Source organism: Cyprinus carpio, chromosome B2, assembly GCF_018340385.1.
Source record: "Cyprinus carpio isolate SPL01 chromosome B2, ASM1834038v1, whole genome shotgun sequence".
NCBI classification, from domain to species: domain Eukaryota; kingdom Metazoa; phylum Chordata; class Actinopteri; order Cypriniformes; family Cyprinidae; genus Cyprinus; species Cyprinus carpio.
Genome location: NC_056598.1, coordinates 23695771 through 23723018, shown reverse-complemented (window position 1 = coordinate 23723018; position 27248 = coordinate 23695771). Strand labels below are relative to the sequence as shown.

The window sequence follows — 27248 nt, the reverse complement described above, 5'->3', positions numbered from 1 at the left end:
GTATGGCAGTCTGGCTTTTGTCTGTTATTGGGGTCAAGTAAACTCTCCATCTCGCTCCCCCTTTTCAATAAAATCTTGCAGTATAAATGAGGATCCTTTTCCAGATCAACAGCAACATTCATATGCATGAGGATACAGGAGGCCATGAATCAGTATCCTGTCATCAAGACAAGTCTACAGTAGATAAATCACCAGCTGTCAGTCACACACAACCTGTCACAAACACACACACACACTCCCAGAGTCTTTGATTCGTTTGTGTGTATTCATGAGGATAAACCTATCCCCGTGTAATGCATTCAGACGCTCTGTTTTGGCAGGGAGGTGATTTTACTTGCAAATCCCAAACACTGAAAAATAAAACAGTCTCCTGCTTTCTTTTTTGTATGTTGAGAGTGTGTGTTTGACTTTGTCTGTGTGTAAGTGTGTGTTTGTATGTCTTTGTCCTGTTCCCCTTCCTTTCCTCACACACGGGTTCGGGTTTATTTCATCAGTGAAGAAGAGGTGACTCACTCGAGATGGAGCTGTATCAGGAAAATGGCAGTTTTCCCGCTCTACAGTCTCTCTCCCACCGTGCACATTTGGAAATATACAATATTTTGGTGTTTGATGTCGTTGCAGTTACTGTAGGAATGCACTATATTACTAACTAACTTGTTATGGCCAATAACCTAAAAATGACTGATGCTGTCCAAATACATAAATAGATACATGCATACATACATAAATATATAAAATCATTTTAAAGTAATTTAGGCATTAGAACTTTATATTGCACAGTGAAAATTAGTTTTGATATTTAATAGTGCTCACATTATTATTAACATTAATCTTTATTTTATTTTATTTAAATGTTATTTAAAATGTTTGTAGCCACTTATATTTTAAACATTTAAACTTTAATTGGTTTTATTTTTAATATATTTTATAAAAATCTTGGCCTATAACGAATATAGTACCATTTGTTTTGTGATTTGCATTTCATGTTTATTTTGTTTTTTGTTTTGTTTTGGTTTGGTTTTTTGTTTTGTTTTGTGTTTTTTGTTTGTTTGTTTGTTTTGTTTAGGTTTGGTTTTAAAATCTCATAATGTTGGCTGAAAACCAATATGGTACTGCAATAATGGGCATCTCTAAAATGCTGGTTTTGTGATTTGCATTGGATAAACATCTCAGCCAATTCCCCATTTTTTCTTTGAAGCTATATTTGATTTTTTAAACATTTAGGTTTGAATTCATTTCATTAGGGGGTCCTGAGCCACAGAGATGATATCATCAAGTCAGTTTGCATCACAATTACGGACACAATTACGCCAGCATTCATATTAAAATGTGCTCCAGTAACGAGTTCCTCAGGACTAATTATATAATTGTCTGGAGAGTGCGGCCCACCTGCAGCGTTGGAGGACCTCAACTAATTACATCAGTTACTCAGGTTCACATCGCCTCAGGAGCGTAAACTCAAATCTGTGTGTGTTTGCTCCAGTCTGTCAAATCCATTCCACCGACAGGGAATTCTCATTAAGATGCCATGCCCTCCCTGAACTACATCACGGCAGAAGTTTTCAAGACGAGTGACAGAAAAGTCAAAGAAAAAGGCATCCCTTGAGCTGACAGAAGTGTGCAGTGTCCTACAGCAGGGACAGGCTTTTTTTAATCGGCTGCGAAAAAGAGACAGCGTGTTTCCACATGATAAGTGATAAAATGTTAAGCAAAACTGGCAGGCGTAACTTCACACGCACAGATCTTAATGCATGGCACACTGGCGAGTGTGCTCTGAGTAGACAGGACTTTGCCCTGCAGCTGTGCTGGGGTTCAGAGCCAAACTTCAGCTCACAGAGCGGGAGAGATGGAGGGTGAGACAGAGGGTGTGAAGTTTAAAGTGCTGAAGGGTTTTACTGCATGAAGGCTCAAGAGTTTACAGAATTCCCTCATGGCAAATTAAAAATGTGGCTTGCCCCTCGGCCTGTTTTACAGCCGGAGAGGACAAGGAACAAGAGATTAAGTGTAGAGAATGGTGGGCTGTTTGTGCCTGGATTTCCTTTTTGGAATTTACCATGGTAACAGTACTTTTTGTCCAAATACCATTGTTCCTACATTTATTGTTAAAGCCATAAACTATCTATCTATCTCTCTCTCTCTATCTCTCTCTCTCTATCTATCTATCTATCTATCTATCTATCTATCTATCTATCTATCTATCTATCTATCTATCTATCACACATCAGCGGTGGTAGGCAACGTCGGTCCTGGAGTGCCGATGTCCTGCAGAGTTTAGCTCTAACCCTAATCGAACACACCTGTACAAGCTAATCAAGGTCTTCATGATTACTAAGGCTACAGGCAGGTGAGGTTTTTTTTCAGGGTTGGAGCTAAACTCTGCAGGACATCGGCACTCCAGGACCGACGTTGTCTACCCCTGCACTACAGCAAAAGATAGAAATAACTGGCTTCAACCATTTTTAGCTGCTGAAAATACTACTTTTCTAATAATTTTGGCCACCACTGTGTATGAAAGTACTGCGGTATGGTGTGTATGCTGTAGTTCTTGTTAACATACAGTACCCATGTGTAGCATTCTTTGTGGTGAGGTCATTCAGTGGTGTTTTCATTGCCATAAGAGCAGACAGCAGTGAGGGGAGGAAGGAAAAAGAAAGAGAGTGCCGAGCCTCCCACTGGGGCTTTCACTCTCCACCAGAGAAAGTTTTCTTTTTCTCTCTTTCTCTCTCTCTTTTATTCAGGAGTGCGGAGGTCACCACTGGGCATCTAGAGAAGGAAATCCTCATCCCCCTTTGACATAATTGCTGTCATGTGGAAACACTGTGGGGAGAATTCACTAAACAACCACTTGTGTGTGTGGTATTTCATCACGAAAAGCTGTCTTATTCACTAACCACCCATAATCTAGTTTAATCAGGCATATAATGCACTGAAATAGCACTGGGATGTATTTAAATGAAGTATTTTTTTTATTATTTTCAGCGCAAACATGTCTCCTTTCTATGCAAATGAGGATCATTATGGATTTTCTTGTTCACACAACTTGGCGCTCTTTGTCTGCCGCAATAAACATTTCGCTATATTTTTTCCTCTCCTTTCGCTTCCTCTCTTGTTTCCCCCTAAAGCCAGCTTTTTTTGTGCATGTGAAAGCAGATCTTGTGGTTAAATGTGTCTGTATTGTAGTGGTTGGATTAAGTACTGTATGTGGGTCACAGCTGGGATAAGCACTTTCATGGGTGGCAGCAGAAGTCAAAATGTCAGTCAGTGTCACTGTGCCACTGACGGGACGACGTCTAAGCTAGCGGGAACCTACCCTCCTGTGAAGTGCACAAGCGTCTACTTTTGTGATTTTGATTTGTCGCCACTCTGTATTTGTTCCTGTCTTCCTGGCCCTTACATGTGCTCTGACAGGCACCAGATCTTCTTTTTGAACAGAATTCCCTCTGGCACCCGTGACAAGGTTCTTTCAGTGTTTCGAAACTTTCAACTCTCTCTTTTTTTGATTCTCTCCTCTGAAGTCACCTCGTCCTCTCCGTGGTGGAATGACATGAATATCCGCTGCAAATTCAAAGAGTTTTTCGTTTTATTCCGTGATCAGTGGGATATATTGTGTTGCATGAGTCATACAGCAACAAGCTGATTTATTTCTATGCACACACACACACACACCAGATCTGACAGCAGAGTCCTGGGTGGAAATTGCTCCATCCCTCCTGCTGTGTCACTGCACATGTATTCTCAGGTATGGCTGAAATGTGTGTGATTCTGGAAATATGAGAATGAGGAGGAACTCTGTTACCTTTTGTCCTCTGAGCAGGAAGCAAAGCAGATATGCACCAAAATCCTCACATGGGTTCATACAGTAAGTTTTGATTTATAGTGTTCATTTAATCAGACTGACAAAAGAGGTTTGAGAAGGAGAGGGATGGATTTTTTGCAGACATTCAATCTAGTCTTGTTGAGTCTATTCATTTCATAGGAAGGTCCACTTTCATTATTAATCAGTTTGTTTGTCCATCAGCTTTTATGGCTGCATTTAAACCTGCGGCTTTTGGGTTGCATTGATCTTGCTCTTGTAATAATCCTTGCAGACAGAAAAGCTGCATCTATTCACCCAGGTGATAAGTATCCATACAGAGAAGACTAATATTGCCTCACAGATAAAAACTGCTTCAGAATGGTCTCTCACTAGCCTTGTGGATTTTCCTAGTTGCCAGGGACTGTCAGTGTTGCAGTTTGCATTCATCTTTATCAGGATTGTTCATTGAGTTGATAGCAGCATGTGTCCGTACATTGGGTTCTCAGGCGAGCGGTGCAGGCAAGCCACGGCCAGCTCTACTTTATCATCAGAGAATGGACCTCCATCTATTGCTACTTCTCTCATATTGTAGTCTTTGTTGGCAGAGAAAGAGAAAAAAGGAAAGCAAGTTGTAACTTTGAACAAAATAAAACAGAAAGAAACATGACATTATATATATATATATATATATATATATATATATATATATATATTATATATATATATATATATATACACACACACATGCATTTATATATTTAAGAAAAAAATGTTATGTTTATATATGAAATATATTTATATGTGATATCATTTTTAATTTATCAATATATACATGTAAATATTTTCAAAATATATACTGTATGTGTGTCTTTATATATACATAATAAATATACAGACCCCCTTTTGCCTTCAGAACTGCCTCAATTCTTCGTATCATAGATTCAACAAGGTGTTGGAAACATTCCTCAGAGATTTTGGTCCATATTGACATGATAGCATCACGCATTTGCTGCAGATTTGTGGGCTGCACATCCATGATGTGAATCTCCAGTTAGTAAAGTGAACTCATTGTCATGTTCAAGAAACCAGTCTGAGATGATTTGAGCTTTGTGACATGGTACATTATCCTACTGGAAGTAGCCATCAGAAGATGGGTACACTGTAGTCATAAAGGGATGGACATGGTCAGCAACAATACTCAGGTAGGCTGTGGTGTTTAAACTATGCTCACTTGGTACTACGGGGCCCAAAGTGTGCCAAGAAAATTTCCCCCACACTTTTACACCACCACCACCACCAGCCTGAACCATTGAGACAAGGCAGGATGGATCCATGCTTTCATGTTCTTTACGCCAAATTCTGACCCTACCCTACTGATCTGAATGTTGCAGCAGAAATTGAGACTCCTTAGACCAGGCAATGATTTTCCAATCTTCTATTGTCCAATTTTGGTGAGCTTGTGCGAAAAGTAGCCTCCGTTTCCTGTTCTTATCTGACAGAAGCGGCCCCCTGTATGGTCTTCTGCTGCTGTAGGCCATCTGCTTCAGGGTTCGACGTGTTGTGCGTTCAGAGATGATATTCTGCATACCTTGGTTGTAACGAGTGGTTATTTGAGTTACTGTTGCCTTTCTATCATCTCTAACCAGTCTGCCCATTCTCCTCTGACCTCTGACATCAACAAGGTATTTTCGTCCACACAACTGCCACTCACTGGATATTTTCTCTTTTTCAGACCATTCTCTGTAAACCCTAGAGATGGTTATGCATGAAAATCCCAGGAGATCAGCAGTTTTTGAAATACTCAAACCAGCCCGTCTAGCACCAACAACCATTCCACCTTCAAAGTCACTTAAATCCCCTTTCTTCCCCATTCTGATGTTTAGTTTGAACTTCAGCAGGTCATCTTCACCACATCTAGATGCCTAAATGCAGTGAGTTGTTGCCATGTGATTGGCTGATTAGCAATTTGTGTTACCAAGCAACAGGTTATAAAGTGGCCGGTGAGTGTATATCATGTAAACAAAAACTTTTATTTTGGATGCGATTAATATATAATTAATATAATCTTTGACAGCATTAATAAAACATTATTCTTCCACCAAGTAATGTAGTTCCTTAGAAACAGTTATGTTTGCAACAATGTGGTTGCTATATATATATATATATATATATATATATATATATATATATATATATATATATACACACACACACACACAAAACGTATAGATAGATAGATAGATAGATAGATAGATAGATAGATAGATAGATAGATAGATAGATAGATAGATAGATAGATAATTTATGGCTTTAAAAATAAATGTAGGAACAATAGTATTTGGACAAAAAATTACTGTTACCATGGTAAATTCCTAAAGGAAATCCAGGCACAAACAGCCCATCATTCTCTACACTTAATCTCTTGTTTCTTGTCCTCTCAATGGATGTGGCAGTGACTGTGAATGTGAAAATGTGCCATCTTCTTCACTGTAGTACTAGGTTGGTACTACGGTGAAGTTCACACAGTGCTTTGTCTCAGTTATATCACAGCTTTGTGCCTCTGCCAGCCACAAAACCCTCCCACACTTCAGGAACAGAGTCAGACGGGTAACACAGGCACAGAGTTCACCTTCTCCATTGGCAGATTATTATAAGCAAATGTACAAACACAGAAACGATGATATGCAGAGTGCAATTAAAATTCTAATTATGGATTCGGTATTATGAAAAGATTGCCGAGCGAAGTGCACAGGCCTGATATTTACCTCCGCTTTGAGAAGAAGGGCTTTGTTATTACACCAATAGTGCGTCTGCCTCCAGTTGTGTGTATATGTGTGTGTGTGTGTGTGTGTGTTTACCCTCCAAGAAAAAAGGGCCTTTTTTCCTCCCTGTTTGGTTTTAGCTTGTCATTCTACAAAGCCGGGCGTGTGACATGTTTTCTCATTAAGAGAAGCAATAACTTTGATAAATCATTCCGGCTGCCAGCCCAGCCCCTCTGTTGGTATTAGAAAAGCTAATTGAAATTCTCTCTCCCTCTTTCTCTCGGTCTCTGTCTTTCACTGACACCATGGATTTTCTCTTTTCTGTTGTACTCTGTTCCTTTCTCCTGGTGACACTTCAAAGGCTTGCAGTTGTGTGTGTGTTTGCTAGTTATACAGAGTGCAAATATTTGTTCCCGTAATAATAGCTTTTTCATTAGAACGACATCTTTGTGGTGTCATATTTAATGAACTAAATGTGAGGACATGCGTGTGTCAGAAAGAGGGTCAGGTCAAATGAGCCTAATAAACTAAAGATGATGCTAATTTTTGTTCCGTAAGAAGTATTTGTGGGTATATCTGTCAAAGATATGTTTGAGTCATATTTCAACACAATAAAATATACATTCTGTACATAAACATTAAAATACATCTAAACAAATGAAGCAAACTACAATATATAACATCTATTAATAACAAAAGTGTCAGTAAGATTTTTTTTATGTTTTTGAAAAATGTTCTTATGCTCACAGAGGTTGTAATCAAAAATACAGTAATATTGAGATATATAATTACCATTTAATATAACAATTTTCTATATTAATGTCTTTTATAAAGTAATTTAATCCTGTGATGCAAAGCTGAATTTTTCTGCAGTCATTACTCAAGTCTTGTGTCACATAATCCCTCAGAAATCATTTTGCTTATCATTGTGCTTAAATAATAGGTCTTATTATTATCAATGTAATCAAAAACAGTTTTTGGAAACCATGATTTGTTTCACATTCTTAGATGAATGGAAAGTCAAATGAACACAATGTATTTAAAATAGACATATTTTGTAAAATTATAAATATTTTTGCTGTCACTTTTGATGAATTTAGGATCTGATAAATATGTGTTTAGAATTTTTATTTAATGTTTATTCTTTTTAAAGTGCTATAGAATTATTATTAAATAAAAAGAACTAATATTATTATTGTTATTTTTGTTATAGTAATAGTAGAGGTCAGCTTTGTTAATTGCATACCAACGTAATCTCGTAATGTCAACATACAATCTAATAGTTAATTGTAACCACAGTTAATATATTGTAACACTTATCAATTCCTTGTTACACCATGCATTTTAAATTTGGTTATAATTATTTACAACAAGATATAATTTATTGCAATGCACATTATGAATAATTATAATGCATTATACCATTTAATAACCCTTTATAGTGCATTATACATCTTTAAGTAAAGTGTTACCACATTTTTAATTAGCAAAGAAAATTAGGTTTCAATTTTGTTATGCAAAAAGGAATATCTTGTTTTTTGATTCTGTGGTGAAATATGACGCATCTTGACAGTATTTGTAGGAATCGCCCTTTTGTGTGTTACGTGGGCGCTTGTTTTTGAACGTCTGCATTATGAGCGCGTCTTTATGAAATCAAAGATGATATTTCAGTCAGCAGTTTTTCAACCACCCATTTCTGTCTTATCTCTAGTTTTGTTTGTGAGTGCTAACAGACAGAGTTCAGAGTGACTCAGAGGAGATGTGAGCGGAAGATGTCTGAGCACATTATAAATGACAGCCCAGCTTTTTAGTGGCAGGACTAATTCACAGCCGCACACCGACTGCCTGTGGAAAGCACGGCCCATGAGGCACCGAGCAGCTGTGAGCGTGCATGTCTAGGTGTTTGTGCGCGGCACCATCGGCACACATATTCTGTGGAGGTTTATCTTTCATCAGTACATCATGAGAGTTCTGCTGCGACGGAGAATGATTGCACAGCTCGAGATAGAACCGGACTCATGACTCACTCTCTGCTCAGGGGAGGTGCAGGTAAGAGAAGATTCATCTGAAGAAGAAACAAAGCCGGAATGTATTGATAGAGATAAAACGATGACCCAAAATGGAACCGTTTGTGTGTGTGTGTGTGTGTGTGTGTGTGTGTGGTGGTAGACCTGTGGGAACCTCATCAGCAGTCATTGTTACAATGAGACATCTCCACTTTCTGTGTCCGCGTCTCAATGGCGTGTGATTTCTGAAAAGGGGCCTGTCACTCAAATGGCCTGTCATCTATAGCTCTCTCACGGAGATGCCACAGAGTGTCAGCCTTCATTCACTCTCTCAGATCAGACTGGGTTTGATGCCAAGTGTCGGGTTCGATGGAATGCTCTCAAGCTCCATTGGCTCTCAAGTTCCTTCCAAATCAGGGTCTTTTGTGGCCAAACTTGGCTGCGTTTGAAGCGCACGTCGTAGGGAGCTCTTTTCTTTTCAGTGTGAAAATAGACAGATTTCTAGAAGTGAGTCAGCCTTCTCCTTTCAGGGGCGTCACATGCACGCTTCTCAAAGTGGAGTCAATGGGCTCTGTGAGGAGTGTTTAGAAGATGTAAACAGGGTGATGAGGAGCTCGGCTGTACACTGTTGGCTTTTTGTCTGTAGTGTATAAGGGCTTTTAACTTTGTAACTGTCAGTCAGCGAGTCGAGGGGCCGAGCTCTTGTCTGATTGAGATGAATGCAGGGAGGAAGATGGGGATTTTAAGGGATTGATATCCATGACAGCTGTCAGGTCTGTGGAATAAGGTGGCGCACATCGATATGTCCTCTTAACATTCTGCAGCGCTGTGATATATTGTGTGTAGAGCCCTGTTACCTGTCAGTCAGATTCTGTTTATTTGCTTGATATTGATATTGTCAGTTGTCTGCACAAGAGTATAGTCATAGTCAGGTCATGGTCCTGCACAAAGACCTCTGCTGCCCCAAGTGGAAGACTGCTTATCTTATTTTAAAGGAATAGTTCACCCAACAATGAGGATTTTTTTTAATTTACTCCACACCAGATTATTTCTTAACTGGGACAGAGTTGGAGAAATTTAGCATTACATCACTTGCTCACCAATTTACCTTCTGCAGTGAATGGGTGCCGTCAGAAAAAGATTTCATCACAATAATCCATGACACGACTCGAGTTATTGCCTTGTGAAATAAAAAAAGCTGTGTGTTAAACCATCGCTTCCAGCTAAAATACAAGTCCTCTAATGCATAAGGGTCTGGATTCACAAAGCAATAATGCATTTAACTAAAACATTTCTTAAGAAAGTTGTTTGATAAGATGTTTAATGAATGTATTGGTTTGTTTCAGATACTGAGCATTACAACAGTAGCTACATACTAAGAGATATCCCAGTCAGGTTGTTTGTACCCCTGATCCAATCCGAGTCATTGAATATTGAGTATCTGCCAATACCAAGTCCCAATCCAGTACTTGTATTTTCCTAATGTGCATTAAAGTTAAAAAGTTATTAAAATCAGTCAATGTAAAAAATAATCAAATCTGAAGAAAGACGCAACCTGTAGCAATGTGTTACAGGTTAAGTAAACAGCAAATGACCAAAATAAACAGCAAATGATTCATTCGAGTGATTTGTTACTAAAGTGTACATCAAATGTGAGCACTAGAACATGCTTCATTGGTTTTCACACATCACACATGCACATTTGAACACCTTTTCCCTTAAATGGCAAAAACGCCACCTACTGCATAACATTGGCATGACAGCTGACATTAAATAATGATCAGGCTTAGGATAGCCCAAACCAATCAGTTAAAAAAAATGCTTAATCGGCCCTGATCTCGATCCCGATCCTTGAGATTGACTCAGGACATCCCTACTGCATATCATTCATATAATGCACAAGTACTCTGTATATAGAGTACTATATAGAGTACACCAGTGATCAGTTATGATTATGCATGACGTGATTTCTTTCGCTGAATTCAGTAACAACACTTCAAAAACGAGTCAAACAGGGACTTTTTATAAAGGGAATTATAAAAACGGCTACAAAAAATAGTAAATGCAGTCATGGGATCAACCTAAATGGAAAGTGACAGTGCTTCACATGGGCAGACACTTTATTATCAGCACACAAACAGCACTTCTTATAATCACTATTGGTTGTAGTAGATGTTAACGAACACAGCACTAGTATTTTGTAACATTGTTATATTATTACTATAAAGTCGCTAATTATGTTACAGATTTTTTTCGTATTTTATTTCTTGCAAAGTAATTAGATAACTTGGATTATTTTACATCAAAATGTCTGACTAGGTTGATGTGTGAGGCCACACAGAGCGCATATATCTAAAGCAGAATATGTACACAAAAAAGTGTATTCATGAAAACTTTTTTAATGTGACAGATTTACAGTAGAATCTCAACCAGAGTTCTCCACAGCACACATATATCTGCAATGAAATATACTTGTATTTATAATTGACGTTTTTGTCAACACATTGCATTCTGGGGTGTTTTGACATTCTTATCCATGACAGATATAGGAGATTATTAACTGCCTAGTTTGGAACAGCTATAATACCAAATTATGTTGTTTAGATAGGCAGGTTTTGTGGCAGGTCACTAAGATTTGTGCATTTCTTTTGTGTGTTTGTGCATAATTTGTGGCTGAAAATGTGTGTTATATAAGACGTGACATCTAAGTTCATTATTTTATCTTGTTATATCCCTCTCCTCCAATTTGAATGGCATGATAGCTTTTCTCCATGGCGGAGGTAAAATGGTATTTTTCCCATATCGTATAAGAGTGTGGCATGTCCTCAACTAGCGCCGCCAATTATCAAGAGTACCTGCAGTTCATATCACCGTGAAGCAGCAGAATCTCATGTACCTTGTCTCTAATAAGAACCCAGCAGGAGGACGACCGCTGAGTCTTACAGGCCACAAAACAACAGCCTCCGTCTCTCTTTCTCTCACACGCACACCTGTGGGCCACCATTCAGAATTAATGCACCTACCTAATTAAAGTTCTTCATGAGCTCAGTGCATGTTATGGTGTAATGAAGCTGTTTAGCTGGATGAATAGGTGTTTTTTCTCTCTCTCTTTTTTCTACATAACAGTAGTGCATTATATAACATATATATATGTACATATACAATGAACAAAAAACAGGGATGAACCACTTTTTAAATACTGCAAATCTTTTTGAGCAAAAGAAAAGTCCAGCGAGCCAGAATTCCAACCACTCTGACATTGCTATTCAAACCATAATGAGTTTCCTGCTTTGTTTAGTTGCATGTAAGACAATTGAAGCATGGTTTATTTTCGTTAAATTTTTTGTCATGACTTCAAACTCTCTGTAGTGTGTGTTTGTTTGAAGATTGTGAATCCTGATCCCTGTGGCGACAGCGGTTCGGAAAGACTTCTTAACAACTCAGGCATATTTGACAGTCAGCAGGACGTTTACATTGAGCTGAACTCACAGTCGCTTCCATGCAAAACATTCCACTGGTCTGATGCAACATGGGTCAGTGTGAATGTGTTTGAGCCCTAGATACAGACACTTTCCCAGAATTCTCTGTGTTTGTGTGCATGTCATGGGTGTGTACGTGTGTATCCTACAGTTAATCTGTCTTAACTTGTCACTCTCTCATGTCATTTCTCTGAGCCAGAGGTTGAGGAGTTTGCAGCACAGCTGTGATCTGTGATTGACTTCGTTGTGTTCAGCCAATAGAGCACCTGCATCATCAGTCACTGGGGTAAAAATATTAATACACCCAACCTGTTCAAACAAATCGCAGCGCTGACTAAAACACCATCCACCAGCCAACACTTATCAAGACCAGGTGCTCAGGAAACAGACCTAGAGTTGTGGTGTATCCAGGGTCCACAGTGAATATTTTGCCACACCTGCCAATAGTGAGTGAATTCATTGTGAACCTAGAGACATGCTGTATATTTTTCCACAGTTGTTTTTTGGGAGGCTCAAAGTGAGGAATATTCCACCTTTCTGTTGCCATATGGCGTTTTTATGGAAGCTTGTTTCTGCGATGGGATTTTTTTTTTTTTTTTTTTGGCTACTTCACACTTTTCAGACTTTTTTCCTCAAAATTTCAAGGAAAAAAGTCTGAATTGTTCATTTCGTGCTTTACGTAAATATGAAAAGACGATCAGTTCACGTGTCTGAACTGAGGCAATACAGTGATCTGTCACGACACATTAAAGAGCCACAAAACAATATTTATTGTTTGAATCTCTTTAAAAATGACAAAATTTGAAAGTTAAGAGTCCTGAGACCTTGTTTCATACCAGAAGTAACCTGCTCTGTCTTCTCTGTCTGTGTGTTGTCAGTTTCGTCTTTGCTCTGCGATGTATTTTTCACTCCGTGAGAACATGATGTGTAGTGTGAGAGCGGCATCGTTTGTCGGAGATGGCAACAGTAATTAAGGAGGGTGGGTCTTTGTGAACAGTCAATTCTGACTTTTTATTCACAATTACTTACTTCCCACTTTCTAAGTATTGCAAGAAAAAAGTCTTGTGATATATGAACCCAGAAATAAACAAAAAAGTCTGAAGTGTGAGTCTCAATTACCTTTTTTAGAACTCAGGCAGCTGAAAAAGTTTAATGTTGAGCTCTATAGGATGAGTTTGTCAGTACCATGTTACTAAGCTAAGCTAACAGCGTGCTACTCTAATAAGTACAAAAATGCATAGCAGATGCCAATATTAGTTAAAATATTTAGCTTTATATTTTTGTTTTTATTTGATCTACTTTTGAACTAACAAGTTTCCAGCAACAAGCACTAAATGTACAATTTCTGGACCAATCAGGGTCCATATTTTACAGTAGGCAGTAGGGCTGGGCGATATGGGCAAAAATTCATATCTTGGTATTTTTTTGACCGATTTGCGATATACTGTATGGTATATATCTCAGTATTTCTGTTTTTGTATTTGGATTAAAAAGAATCTGTATTTAATATATATATATATATATATATATATATATATATATATATATATATATATATATATTTCACTTACTGCCCAATGTTGTCCAACAAAACAATACATTTCAAAGGCTATGAAAACAAATCAAGTGAATGTACCCATGTAATGTGTGTCCCTGTATGACCCTGGACCACAAAACCAGTCATAAGGGTCAATTTTTAGAAATTGAGATTTATACAACATCTGAAAGCTGAATAAATAAGCTTCCCATTGATGTATGGTTTGTTAGGATTGGACAATATATGGCCGATATACAACTATTTGAAAATCTGCAATCTGAGGGTGCAAAATAATCTAAATATTGAGAAAATCACCTTTAAAGTTGTACAAATAAAGTTCTTAGCAATGCATATTACTAATCAAAAATTAAGTTTTAATATATTTACGGTAGGAAATTTACAAAATATCTTAATGGAACATGATCTTTATCCTAAAGATTTTTTTGCTTAAAAGAAAAATCGATAATTTTGACCCATACAATATATTTTTGGCTATTGCTACAACTATACCCCAGCGACTTAAGACTGGTTTTGTGGTCCTGTGTCACATATATTATGTGCAAAAAAAGGGTTTAAATCACATTTCATTCAAACATTGTGACATTGCAATCTAAAAACAAAAATAAGGCTTTTAAAGCGGAAGTTAAATTCATTAAATTAAAAATGAAAATAATTGAGAACAAAAGCTCCATTACAGTCACTTTACAGTCAGTTCTATCATAAAAATAGACTTTTTTTTACAGATGGAGAATATACTTGTGAAATGTAAGATACTCATTAAGCGAAACCGCACATCTCAAACACATTAAACAGCGCAAGTAGCCTAGTATCTCTGTCAGCGGCACTCGCAGCCTTTCTGTCAGAGCATATCACGCCCAGACACTCAAAAAAAAAAAACCAAAACAAAAACAAAAACTAACTCTTACCAGTTTTTAAACACCTTAATATGAAGCTTGTCACATTATAACAAATTGGATTATTCCACAGCAGCTCAGTCTGTGTCCTCCGCTGATATTTTCAGAAGAGCTTGTGTCAAACTACTGTATATCGATATAAACGGCATTGCCTAATATTGAATCGCTTATAAAAAAAAATATCGATATAACGTACAAACTTGATATACCCCCCAGCCCTAGTGGGCTGAAATAGATGCCAGATAAGCAACCAAATGTCTTGTAATCATAGTAAGGCAAAAATTTAAATTTGAATCCTTAAAGAATACATTATCCCCCTGCCTTAGATTTAAACTCAGTATTAGGTTTGGGACAGCATTCACAATGCTACATTTCTCATCTCTGACTGGATAATCAGTATAGGGAATTCTGCCTGTTGCAGTATGGTTATACTGACTGTATTTTCAGGCTTCAATCCAGAGAGACATGAAAAATAAAAGTCACAGACATGCTCTCAGGTTTGGGGTCAGGGGTTGGTTGAGTGGAAGCAGTGTCTGTTCCTTCCTCGGGAGAGCTCAAAAAAAACCTTTCCTCTTCAAACAGGAAAGCAACAGATGCTCTCTCATTGTACTCTCTGCATCTCTCTCAGACACATATCTTTATGCAATATCTCAGATTCCTATGACGATTTTATTTGTATATGGGTTCTTGACATGATATTTACATTTATGCATTTATATATATATATATTCTCTCCACTATATTTCCTAGGCTGTACCATTGTATCGTTTCAGAGTGGAGAGAAATGTCTAGTTGTTTAGACATCGATAGTTTTCTTTTTACAGCACTTCACTGAAGTCCATTATCGTATTTGATTACAAACATTGAGAGTCTGAGTTTGAGTGAGAGAGATGGACGCAAGCGGTGGCTCTCAATCCGGAACGCTGCACCGACTCGTCCCCAGGGACAGACAGTGGCTAATCAATTTCAGACCAATGGGAGCTTCATTTACATCTCAAAAGCTAATTATTGCAGCCTAATCAATCAGCACATCCTAATTAGCTCAGGGCTTGAGTTGGGACTGCCAGAAAAGAGAGAGAGAGAGAGAGAGTGAGAGAGAGAGGGATAGAGAGAGATTTCTGCCCTGCAGTACAGAAACGTTTTCAAGCATGCTGTTATTACATATCCAGACAAGCCTGAGGTGAGCGACTTTGTTAAACCTACAGAGACAGAACGAGAGCAGCTGACAAAAAAGAAAAGATGTATGGATGAATGTTCTCTTGTTTTAATAACATTCCCAAAATCCCTTAAATTTTTCCACCCTTCAGGGCTTCGGTTTTGGAGAGGATGTGTAGAGGTCTGATTAAAGACGTCACTCATTTTGGTGTGTGTGTGTGTGTGTGTGTGTGTGTGTGTGTGTGTGTGTGTGTTTGTGTGTGTGTGTGTGTGAACTTGGAAAACTGAATAAGTCCTGAGAGATACGGTAGCTGGGATTTCTGTATATGCTACAGTTCGAACGATGGGGTCAGTGCATTTTTTGTTATTATTGAAAGAAATTAATCATTTTATTTAGCAGAGATGCAATAAATTGATCAAAGTTGTCAATAAAGACAATGTAAAAAAATAGACTTTTTTTATTCAAATTATATGCATGTATGCATATATATAATTTTATATATATATATACACACACACACACACACACACACATATATATATATATACACATATATGATCCACCAGTTCATGTTTTGTCTCATGTGACTGACTGACCTTTATCTTGAGCATGACGCACTGAAGGACCAAATGGCCCTTAGCCATTTCCAAACCATGTGACAGTTCGGAACTATACACATCATTAAACAGATTCTTCTTAATCTAATCACAGTCTTCCTTACAGACATGAATTATCCCCAGCAGTGATTTTACATGCAGATCAGCTCTGGGATTGATTGTAGTTTCAGTGGTAGAAGCATGTCCTCATATGACGCATCGTATGGCCTGTTATCGTCATGGGGTTTGGTACAGCTGAAGATGCAGTTTTCACTTTTACGAGGATTGGCGTTCGAGTTGACATGGTGGATAACACCATGAAAGAGGTCAATAGATTTACATTTGCATTCATTTTCTAAGCAGGTTTTGAACTGAAGTGACTCGATCAGCAATAGTCTGCATAAATCGCAATCATGGCAATTACCATGACAGGTCTCTGAAAATTAAGATGGGCTTCGGATGTTGAATATGGTGATCCATGTTGAACTACTAAATTATGCTGCTAGTTAAGTGCTACCCAAACACATTTAGTTGCTAAAGTAGATTCCCTGAAGATGAGTACAGCATGTATTAATAGATTTTAATTAGAGGTGTTTGCTAAGGCAATCAGCACTGTTATAATTTCTCATACCTGTGGTTAGAGATTTGAACAAACCTTTACCCCCAAGTATTCCACTTTGGAAGAATGTTTTACACAGTGATGGGCAATAAAGTGTATGTAATAGTTCCATGGATTTTTATTGAAGAAGGGATCCAAACCATATTTAGGGACATGGAAATGGGCTAGCAGTCACACTAGCATTCACTAATTTTTTTTTTTTTTTTTTTTTTTTTTTTTTCAAATTCCATTTTTTCCGTTTTTTTTTTTTCTATACTAGAGTAGATTTACTAAATACTAGTTTTAATGGTTAAATTAAATTGTATAAATAAAAAAGCATGTATAATTAATTGAAATTCTGAAACGTACAATATTCAATAGCAATTTAAATAGAAATGTAAAAATGTTTAACAAAAAATGACATTTTTAAGGCCATATGAAATGTTTTATTTTTTCATAATTTTTTCATATTTTTTTCCATTTTAATGGTTCCATTTTAATGACTATCAGAGCAGTTCTTGAGATTATGTTAATATGTTCATGTACACATATGAAGGCGGCAGAGTCTGAAAACGCACGCTTCAGTACGTGTGAAGTAAACGAAATTGTGCGTCTGCACCCTTCATTCACACAGAGACACGCAGAACATGCAGGATTCATATTTAAATAGTACTTTTTGCGGCTTTATATTCATAGACAGCAATCAATATCGCATTTTGATTGTACAGTTTAGATGTATCTGTCTATATAAATTTCGGCGAATTCTGTGTCAAACAGTTAATTCCAATTTTATGACTGGATTGCACCTTTGCCGCATTGTAGAAATCATAGGGCCTACTAAACTGTACCTGTTCTGGTAATTGTCTTTAACAAGATTTGCGCACTGTAATGATGAAGTGAAGCAGTATGAGGTAGTATGATGTAGAGCGAGGGTGTTTTGTGGTGAGTTGTGACTCTGCCGCACTGCTTCCCTCCAGGTGTTTGTGTTTGTGACTGAGGAAATTGCTCATAAATTTCAAATGACGCTTTGCAGAGAGACTCAGATTTCCCCAGATTCCCTCACAGTCAGATTTACGATACAGCAGAGAACTGGTGCTGATATTAATGGATAGCGCCCGCATCCGCCTTCTCCCATTTGGGCACAAAAATACACACAAACAAATACTCTACCATAGCTACAGTTTAGGAAAATGATTTTGCGATTGAAATAATTACTGCAGTCCTACATTCTTCTTTTATCTGAACAAATCATAGCTGCATTAAATTTGTCACATTTATTGAATTAGCCTCCCAAGTGATGCTCCAGTATTTTTTGTCTCTTTAGTGGCGATGACACATGACAGTGATAATGTGCAATTTGTAGCCAGTCCCTATATATTTTATAAATATAGAAAGAGTATATATTGTAGGTCCCTGCAGTATGTGTGTATGTGGTGGTGTGACCCTGACTTTGCTGTTTGTCCGTGGATATGCAGGAAGGACCTTGCTACAGGAAAAGTCTTGTTTCGTTTGCATATGGTGTCATGATATGCTTGTGCCAGCAATTTTCTGTCATTTTTCCCTGTTGCACTACTAGGGCAATGGCAATGACCCCGACACATCATTACCCTTTCCCCTCTTTTCTTGCTCTAATTGCCTCTCTACTCTGTTTCTCACATATAGGGCCTAAATAATCTAGCTGTTTAGTTTCAAAATATAGTGATCTTTTTTTTTTTTTTTTTTTTGAGGAATTTATTTATTAACTTACAAATATAATAGGCATCAAAATATGTTGGTTTGATGTCTGTTTTCCATTTCAACCAATTTTTTTTATTTAAAATGTATGAATTATCGAAAAAGAAAGAAAGATTAAAGCTCTCCTTGTCTTTCTACTTTTCTAAAACCGTCTAGCTGTTCAGTTTATATATTATTTATATATGTTATATATTACTGGGATTTTATATTATATACTTTTTGTTTGGGAAATGTATTTAATATCTATCTATCTATCTATCTATCTATCTATCTATCTATCTATCTATCTATCTATCAATAGGCATTATTATTTGAAAAGTATTACGTTTAAAAGAGTAAAATAGCAATCAAAGCCTTCTCTGTTTCTTGCATGTAGTTTCTACATCAGTCTAGCTGATTAGTTTCCATTAGAAATCCTGCTTGAGTGGAGTGTAGTTAAATGTGACTGATACTGAGGCTCTAAATTTGTGTTTAATGGTAGCATATGCAAGTACGTCTTAGTTACCCAAAGATGCTTGAGAATTCTGTGTGTATATCACCACTGAGTGGCCATGATGTGAACTGCATGTTAGTAAGCCGCTCACGACCCAGCAATGCCCCAGAGGAGTGTGGCTTTAGACAGACAGTGATTGAAAACAGAGGAAAAAGGTCATCGGATAGGGTGGCGCTGAGCCTGTAAACCAACAGGAGGGAATACATTAAACAGAACAAAGAACGAGGAGGAAAGAGCAACTGCTCTGCTCTCAGATCAGGAGAATTCACTAGATTATGTATATTTCCAGGCTGCCACATGCGGGGATCGAAGTTCTGCTTAAACGCTGGTGTTCTCGCTCTTTCCGGGACTCTGCTAGAATTATGCTGAATGCCGCTGTATATCAGAACAGCTCAGCTTATTTGATTTGACTTGAGCCATCAGTCAGAGCTCTGAGCAGTGTGTGTGGTTTTTTTTAAGCCTATTCTGTCCCTGTTGGCTCTTTCTGAAAGCATTAAACTGCATCTTGCCATTGGCCACATGCATCCTTTATGTGTGTTAAATTTCGACAGTGATTGTGTGTGTGTGTGTTCATGTGTGTACAGAAAAATACACATCAGCGCTCTTGTACCTGCTGGCCTTTCTAAAAGTTAGCATACAGAGTAATACTTTCAATTTCTTTTTATTGCTTCTTCGTATAGCTTTCTATAATTTGACCTGAAGACAACTAGGGATGCACTAACGTAGAATTTAGTTTGATACTGAAAGGTGATGTTATGGCAGATAGTTGATGATAGCTATTATTATTAAATATATTATATTATCAAATACATGCTATATATATATATTACTATTTTATTTTTATTACTATTTTATTTTAATATAATTATAGATAATTGTATTGTTTATATATATATATATATATATATATATATATATATATATATATATATATATATATATATAGATTTAGTAATTTAAAATGTATTATCAAAAAAAAAAAAAAAAAAAACAATAGCCAATATTAGCCATCAAAGCACTTTAATGAATTAAAGTATGTGCCTAATTAGAACAGTATGATATTTTTTTATAAAAAAAATATTATAATTTCTAAAAAAAAAATAAAAAAAAAATAAACAGTATTGTTGTTCAACGTGAATAAGATTACCAATATATCCTGTATTCAAGATGCAGTCTTTTACTGCTGTTTTCTTCTTCTTCTTTTTTTTCTGGTCCTTTTTTGCATGCTTTTCCAACTCTGTCATCTGTCTGGGACAGATCTGTGTATGAACAGACATCACACAAGGACATCTGACAGCTAACAGAACAAGAATAGAGTAACGTTCCCAAAGAAAGAGTGTGTCTTATCCTCAATAGTGGCTCTGACACACTGTAGGATATTGAACCTTGTATGAAAGAATGAACACTGAATCTTTTATCAGAAGTCACAAGTGCCAGACAGTAATGATGGAGTGTTTATAAATGTGAAGATTGTATGTTGCCAAAAATACTGAAAGAAAAATAATAATAATAATAATAAAAAACCTGACTTTTGTTGTCAACCTAGGGTGTAAGAAATTGAAGCGACAAAGGCTTTTGCTCTTTACATTTAACCTAGGGGTCAAAGTTGTGCATGTATTTTCACTCAGAATATTATTTCATTATCTTAATATATGCTACTTCAAAGATGTTTAGATGTTTTGTATAGAAAACACTTTGAGGATACAGATTAGAAATCAGGATTTGTGTTTGAAAGATATTTTTTGCCTGTGTGTTTACCCTCAGGGTAAACTATGCATCACTATGCATAATGCTCATAGCTTAGCTTAAATTTAATACAATACTACTTTAATATCTTATGCCAATGTTATTGTAAGCATTTTTAAAGATGTTTTTACTAGAAATCAAACTGAATGTACTGATGAATTTGTTGAATTTTCTGTTCATTTACCCTCAGGGTCACTGCTTTACATAATGTGTGAGCTTGTGGTTGACTTGTTGCCGTTTTCAGTCCTGTCTTTCACAGATGAATACATTTATGCATCTCCAGCAGAGCTGTTAAAATAAATAAGTCTCCGCCGTTCGCTACACTAATGTCTGATTCATTCTGCATCACGTACGCTCAAGTGCACAAGAGGGACGCATCCAAGAATTCACTAATTTGGTGTTGGAGTGCAGGTTCAGAATGGAAGAGAGGTGTTGTGGGACGTGTTATGCTCTTTTCATCTGCATTAAGTCTCACTGAAGCATATCAGAATCACGAGCTCTACAGTTCACTTCCCCTTTATGACTGGTTGTGTTCACATGCGCTGAAATAATTTTTAAGCTGGAGGCGAGGATATTATAATTCTTACCTACCAGTAAAAGATTACCATGGCTGCTGTTGGTCCTTTACTGCAATACAGATATTTATGATGTGAATAATGTAGCTAGAGTTCAGGTTTATGAGAAAAAAAGATTTACACACTTCTTGCGTTTTAATGAGTCAATAAAAACCCATAAAAAATCAATGTGCAGAAAATGTTAAAGACACAGTCATGTCAGCAATATTCTGTACCAGCTGTTACAATTCAAAGTTATTTTCCTTGTAAGAATGTGCAAAACTAATCGACTAGTTAGTGGGCTGTCTAAATTATTAGTTGACTAGATTTTCTTTCTTTCTTTCTTTTTTTAAACCCTTGATAACTAACATATATTGAACAAGTAAATAATGGAAACATTGCTTACAGCAAATATTGGCAGTAATTGATATGCATTTTGTTGTTTTACAATTATTCAAATTTAGGTCCACATTATTGATGCATTCGAAAAGTTTTTTTTTTTTTTTTTTTTCTGTTCCAAAAGGTTTCTGAATGAAATTTAAAAGCGGAAACATAAATGCATTTAATATTTTACCACCTTGTGGCCAATTCTCACAAAATTGGACAGTCAACATCATGACAGTTAGTTTTATTCAAGGGAAGTCGTGGCCTAATGGTTAGGGAGTCGGACTCCCAATTGAAGGGTTGTGAGTTCGAGTCTCGGGCCGGCAGGAATTGTAGGTGGGGGGAGTGCATGTACAGTTCTCTCTCCACCTTCAATACCATGACTTAGGTGCCCTTGAGCAAGGCATCAAACCCCCAACTGCTCCCCCGGGCGCCGCAGCATAAATGGCTGCCCACTGCTCCGGGTGTGTGTGTTCACAGTGTGTGTGTGTGTTCACTGCTCTGTGTGTGTGCACTTCGGATGGGTTAAATGCAGAGCAAGAATTCTGAGTATGGGTCACCATACTTGGCTGAATGTCACGTCACGTCACTTCACTCACGTCACTTCACTTTTATTACCACTGGCTTTTAGTTTTGGCATGGAACGGAAATTGTCATCATATTTTCTCCTCTATTATGACGTATATATGAGTGAAATGGCTTCTTGAACAAGAAAAATATAAAGCGGGGGGAAATGTACAAAGATTACAAAAAGACAAAAAATGTGCACAGTTAGATCTTTTATAATAAACACTGCAAAATTCAATTAAAAAAACTCATTTAATGTTAACTTTAAGAAATTAATTTATTGTTTGCTGAATTTTGATTGACATTATTGTTCATTTGTATGATTGATAATGTACATCAAATGTTAATTTTTAAATGTTTCACAATTACACATTTGCATCATTATCATGAGGGTTTTTGTAGTTGTAGCGCCCCAAGATTCAATAAACACAAAAATTAAAATCATAATCTTAATTACTCACTCTAATAATTTTCCAAAAACGTAAAACTTCACCCAAAAATGAAAATTCTGTCATTAATTACTCACCCTCATGTTGTTCCAAACCCGTAAAACCTTCATCTTCGGAACACAAATTAAGATACTTTTGATGGAATCTAAGATATCTCTGACCCTCCATAGACAGCAAGGATATTACCACAATCAAAGCACAGAAATGTAGTAAACAAAATGGTAAAATAGTCCATGTGACATCAGGGGTTCAACTGGAATTTTACGAAGCTACAAGAATACTTTTTGTGTGTAAAGAAATCAACATAATGAGCGTTGTTTACGTTCAGCATGTGCGCACAGTCTATTGAACATAAACAACGCTCATTACGTTGATTACATTCTGGGATACTCTCCAAAATGGCAGAAGATGTTAACTCAGGGAGATGAACTGCTGAATAAATTATTATTGTTTTTTTTTTGCTTCGTAAAATTCAGGTTGAACCCCCGGATGTCACATGGACTATTTTACCGATGTCCTTACTACGTTTCTGTGCTTTGATCGTATTAACCCTACGTTTCGACTTCCCTTTCAGAAGATATAGGTCAATTAGTCATTGTGAACCACACCAAAAAAAATCTATTTGGTTATGTGTTATCTATTTGATTAAACCATTCTAAAATTCTAAATTCTTTTGATGACACGTTTTCACGAGTGTCTGTAGATGATAAATCACCCGAAATGGACAAACTGAAAAAATTCCCTCTTTACCCATGTCCTAACAATTTCTGTTTCTTGTCATCTTACAGGAAGTTCTACTACATTACCCTGTTACGGGACCCCGTGTCTCGGTACCTAAGCGAGTGGAGACATGTCCAGCGTGGGGCCACGTGGAAAACCTCCCTGCACATGTGCGATGGGCGAACGCCGACACCAGAGGAGCTGCCCCCCTGCTACGAGGGCACCGATTGGTCGGGCTGCACATTACAACAGTTCATGGACTGTCCGTACAACCTGGCGAATAACCGACAGGTGCGCATGCTGGCCGACCTCAGCCTGGTGGGCTGCTACAACATGTCCTTTATCCCGGAGAAGAAGCGCGCGCAGGTGCTACTCGAGTCGGCCAAGAAGAACCTACGGGACATGGCCTTCTTCGGCTTGACCGAGTTCCAGCGCAAAACGCAGTACTTGTTCGAACGGACCTTCCGCCTCAAGTTCATCCGGCCCTTCATGCAGTACAACAGCACGCGGGCCGCCGGCGTGGACCTGGACAACGACACGGTGCAGCGGATCGAGGAGCTCAACGACCTGGACATGCAGTTGTACGACTACGCCAGGGATCTTTTTCAGCAGCGCTACATGTACAAGCGACAACTCGAGCGAAGAGAGCAGCGCCTAAAGAACCAGCCCGCCCTCTTCCCTTTTCGTCGCAGGCCCAGCTCCGATCCTGCTTTCAGGGATGACGTGCCGGAGTCCGAGGTGTCCCGATTACCCACGGAAGACTACATGAATCACATCATCAACCGCTGGTAGCAGTGCTGGGGGGAGGGGGATGGAAAATACAGGTTGACGAGGAGGAAAAAGCTGCGATCCCCAGGTCAAATCAAGCGGGAGAGGAGCACGGCGAACGAGAAAGAGACAGAACTTTAGCGCCACCATCAAATACAGCCCTCCCCCCTTCTGTTGTGCTCCAGGATATCCTGCGGATGACTCGAAGAGGAAGGACTCAAATTGCAGGATGCTCTTCATTGCCACTGCGAAGACTTTGTGTGTCAGGTCAGAAATGACTAACTTAAAGCACTGAGCCTGAACTTAAAACTAAGACTTCTACAGGCGCATTCGCCCACAGAAGGAAAAAAAAAACAAACATACATAAAAATTACTGGAATTATATTCACTGCAGATTTTAAAAGAATGAATCGAATGAAATTGTATAGAGGTATTTGCTTAAATGTCTGCTGCCATTTCAGCCATGAATTTGTGACGATAACGGTCTGTCTCTTTATTTTTTAGTTTGTTATGGTCCTATTTCTTTTAATTATTTTTAAAAGGGATTTTTCGTCCCTCAAAGAGGTAAAACTCACAGCACTGAGATCAACAGAGCTGCCTAACACTTATTGGATGCAATTTATTAGCTTTTCATAATCAGTGATGACTTGAAAAAGTGTGTTCTGTAGTCCTTTTTCATGTATATTTGCACGTCGGTTGCAAATTTCAATGGACAGACAGACAGAGCGTGGACCATAGCCATTATTTAAGCTTTCAGCATACTGTATGCGAAAATCCCGTGAGCTAAGTGAACTAATATAACCTTACCGAATGTTAGAGATGTTTCGTTTGTCCGATCTGACAGATGTCTTGCGTGATGTTATTGACCGAGACAAATTCTAAGTTGTCATCAGCACCCACTTTCATGGTAGCCGAAGCAGGAACCCGGTGGAGATCCAAAAAGGAAACTGTGTCTTATTTTACACTTAGTAAGAATGGGCTCTGCGTTTCTAAGTGAAGTCGTGCACTCTAAATGCGATTGACTCTGTAATGATAATCAGTCAATAACAGGAGCGTTGTAGAGTTTGTGTGTAAGTGTGTGTGAAAGACAGAGCTTGTGAAACGCAAGAGCAGAATGAAGAAGCAGCAAACGCAGCCTTTATAAATGTCACCACCATTCCCAATTCCCAGAGACTACTCATTATTTAGTATGCGGGTGGATGGAGGATGACTGTGTGTGTTTGAGATAAGTATGCTAACATGTTTGGGTGTTAGGAATGTGTGTGAGCATGCATTTCATGACCAATCTCTTACTATGGTCCTCAGGGACTAAAGCTATTGCCAGTAAGGGGACAAGAATGATGTCACATGTCTCCCCTTATGCAAATCTTTGAGTTGTTTGTGGTTAAAGGAATAGTTTGGGAATTTACTCACTGCTAATCCATGTGACCTTAAAAAGGAGATGTTTTGCAGAATGTTCAAGCTGCTCTTTTTCAAGCAATGAAGGTGAATAGGGACTGGAGCTGTGGAGCACCAAAACTATATTTAAATTCGCTATATTTAAAGAAGTCATTCATTGTACGGTATAGAACAGCAAGAATATCCTGCATTGTGTCTCCTTTTATGTTCCACTGAAAAAAATAAAGTCATAGTGATTTGAGTAAATAATGACAGAATTGTAATTTTTTTGGTAAACCGTTCCTTTAAGTTGCCAACTACGCAACAACTTAAGAGTAAACAGTATGTGAATAAGGTATCAGGAAGAATTACCCCACTGGAAATGTGTCCTTTCTGTTTACCTGACTCTTAAGGTGTTATGAGGGACGTTTTGACTTTACTTAATGCTCTGCAATGGGAATTTGTTTTCTCAGTAACCATAAAGACAGACTACTCTTCACTTACTGCATATTTAACCAAACCTAGAGTATTGTTATGTTATTCAGGAACAAAAGTCTTCTCGTGAACGATCCACATAATACATGTATGATCTTTATTAAGGCAGCCCTTTATTAATATCTCAATGTGATGCTGTCATTCCCTTCAGCTGATATGCTCTTAAAGGAAACCCTCAGTGGGTTGTAGTAATTGTTGGTCTCATTGCAAAATAGTTTGGTGACCAAGTGTTTCTCAGTCTTAATTCAACAATGGCATCCAGCCAATCAGAATAGAGTATTGGTGTGCTTTAAAAATGTTCACTGCATCCGACTCTCAAATGTTAGGCCAGAAACATACTCTACAGTCAAAACTCAAGGGGGCCACAGAGTCATCTTCAGATGCCTGTGCCATTAAACCGTTGTTATTCAGGTAACTAGCTATAGATGGTTTAACTTTTACTTACTCAGTTAGATTCTCTTCAAACTGTTGCTCAGCCATGATGCTAGTTGACATGAAAGAGAAAACTAAAGCCTGCTATAGCGCCCCTTGTGGTAATGCTAAGAATGCAAAACTCATCTGAGTTGCATTATCAGTTGTATTCTGACTGTTTTCAGAACAGTCTCTAAAATGAAGCTAGAGGCATTTGCCTTCACCTACTCCTCTAGAGTATGTTTCTGGACTTGTGTGAGTCTAGCAAATCGACTTCAACTCTTAATGAAAGAATGTGTGTTTGTAAGCGTGCGAAAGCAGCACTAGCGAATCCCTGAGCTCTGCTCATTCGTGCATTTATTTATCACATCCAGTTTGTCTGCTCTGGGTATTTTTCTCATCATTTCAACAGTGGATCATCAAATACACCATTAAAAAAGATTTCATTTTTATATAAACACGTCAGTGCTTCCTGTCTTTATTTTGAAGTGTCTCTAAACTCACACAAGCACCGTTAAGGTATCATGCATTACTTTTTATTGATTAATACAGACAGTAAGTTTGACTCTTCACTCGGTTTGTGAAAATGAATGATTTTTTTTAAATAGTAATGCTTCTAAGTGGAATCCTTGAAGGTTTGTGTGGCTAATAATTAGCATAAACTGTCAACATATTAAAAACCTGTTTAATTATTATGAATTAAAAC

At 37.6% G+C, this 27248-nt stretch overlaps 1 protein-coding gene across 1 annotated transcript in view; it reads left to right on the top strand.

Moving 5' to 3' along the window:
• The window catches only part of hs6st1a (heparan sulfate 6-O-sulfotransferase 1a), a 131486-nt gene extending 104484 nt beyond the window's left edge, over positions 1-27002 (top strand). Inside the window, exon 2 of the mRNA XM_042718738.1 lies at positions 23560-27002. Coding sequence (XP_042574672.1) covers positions 23560-24283 — 724 coding nt within the window. The 3' untranslated portion in view covers positions 24284-27002. The remainder of the gene's footprint in view (positions 1-23559) is intronic.
• The last annotated feature ends 246 nt before the right edge of the window (positions 27003-27248 follow it).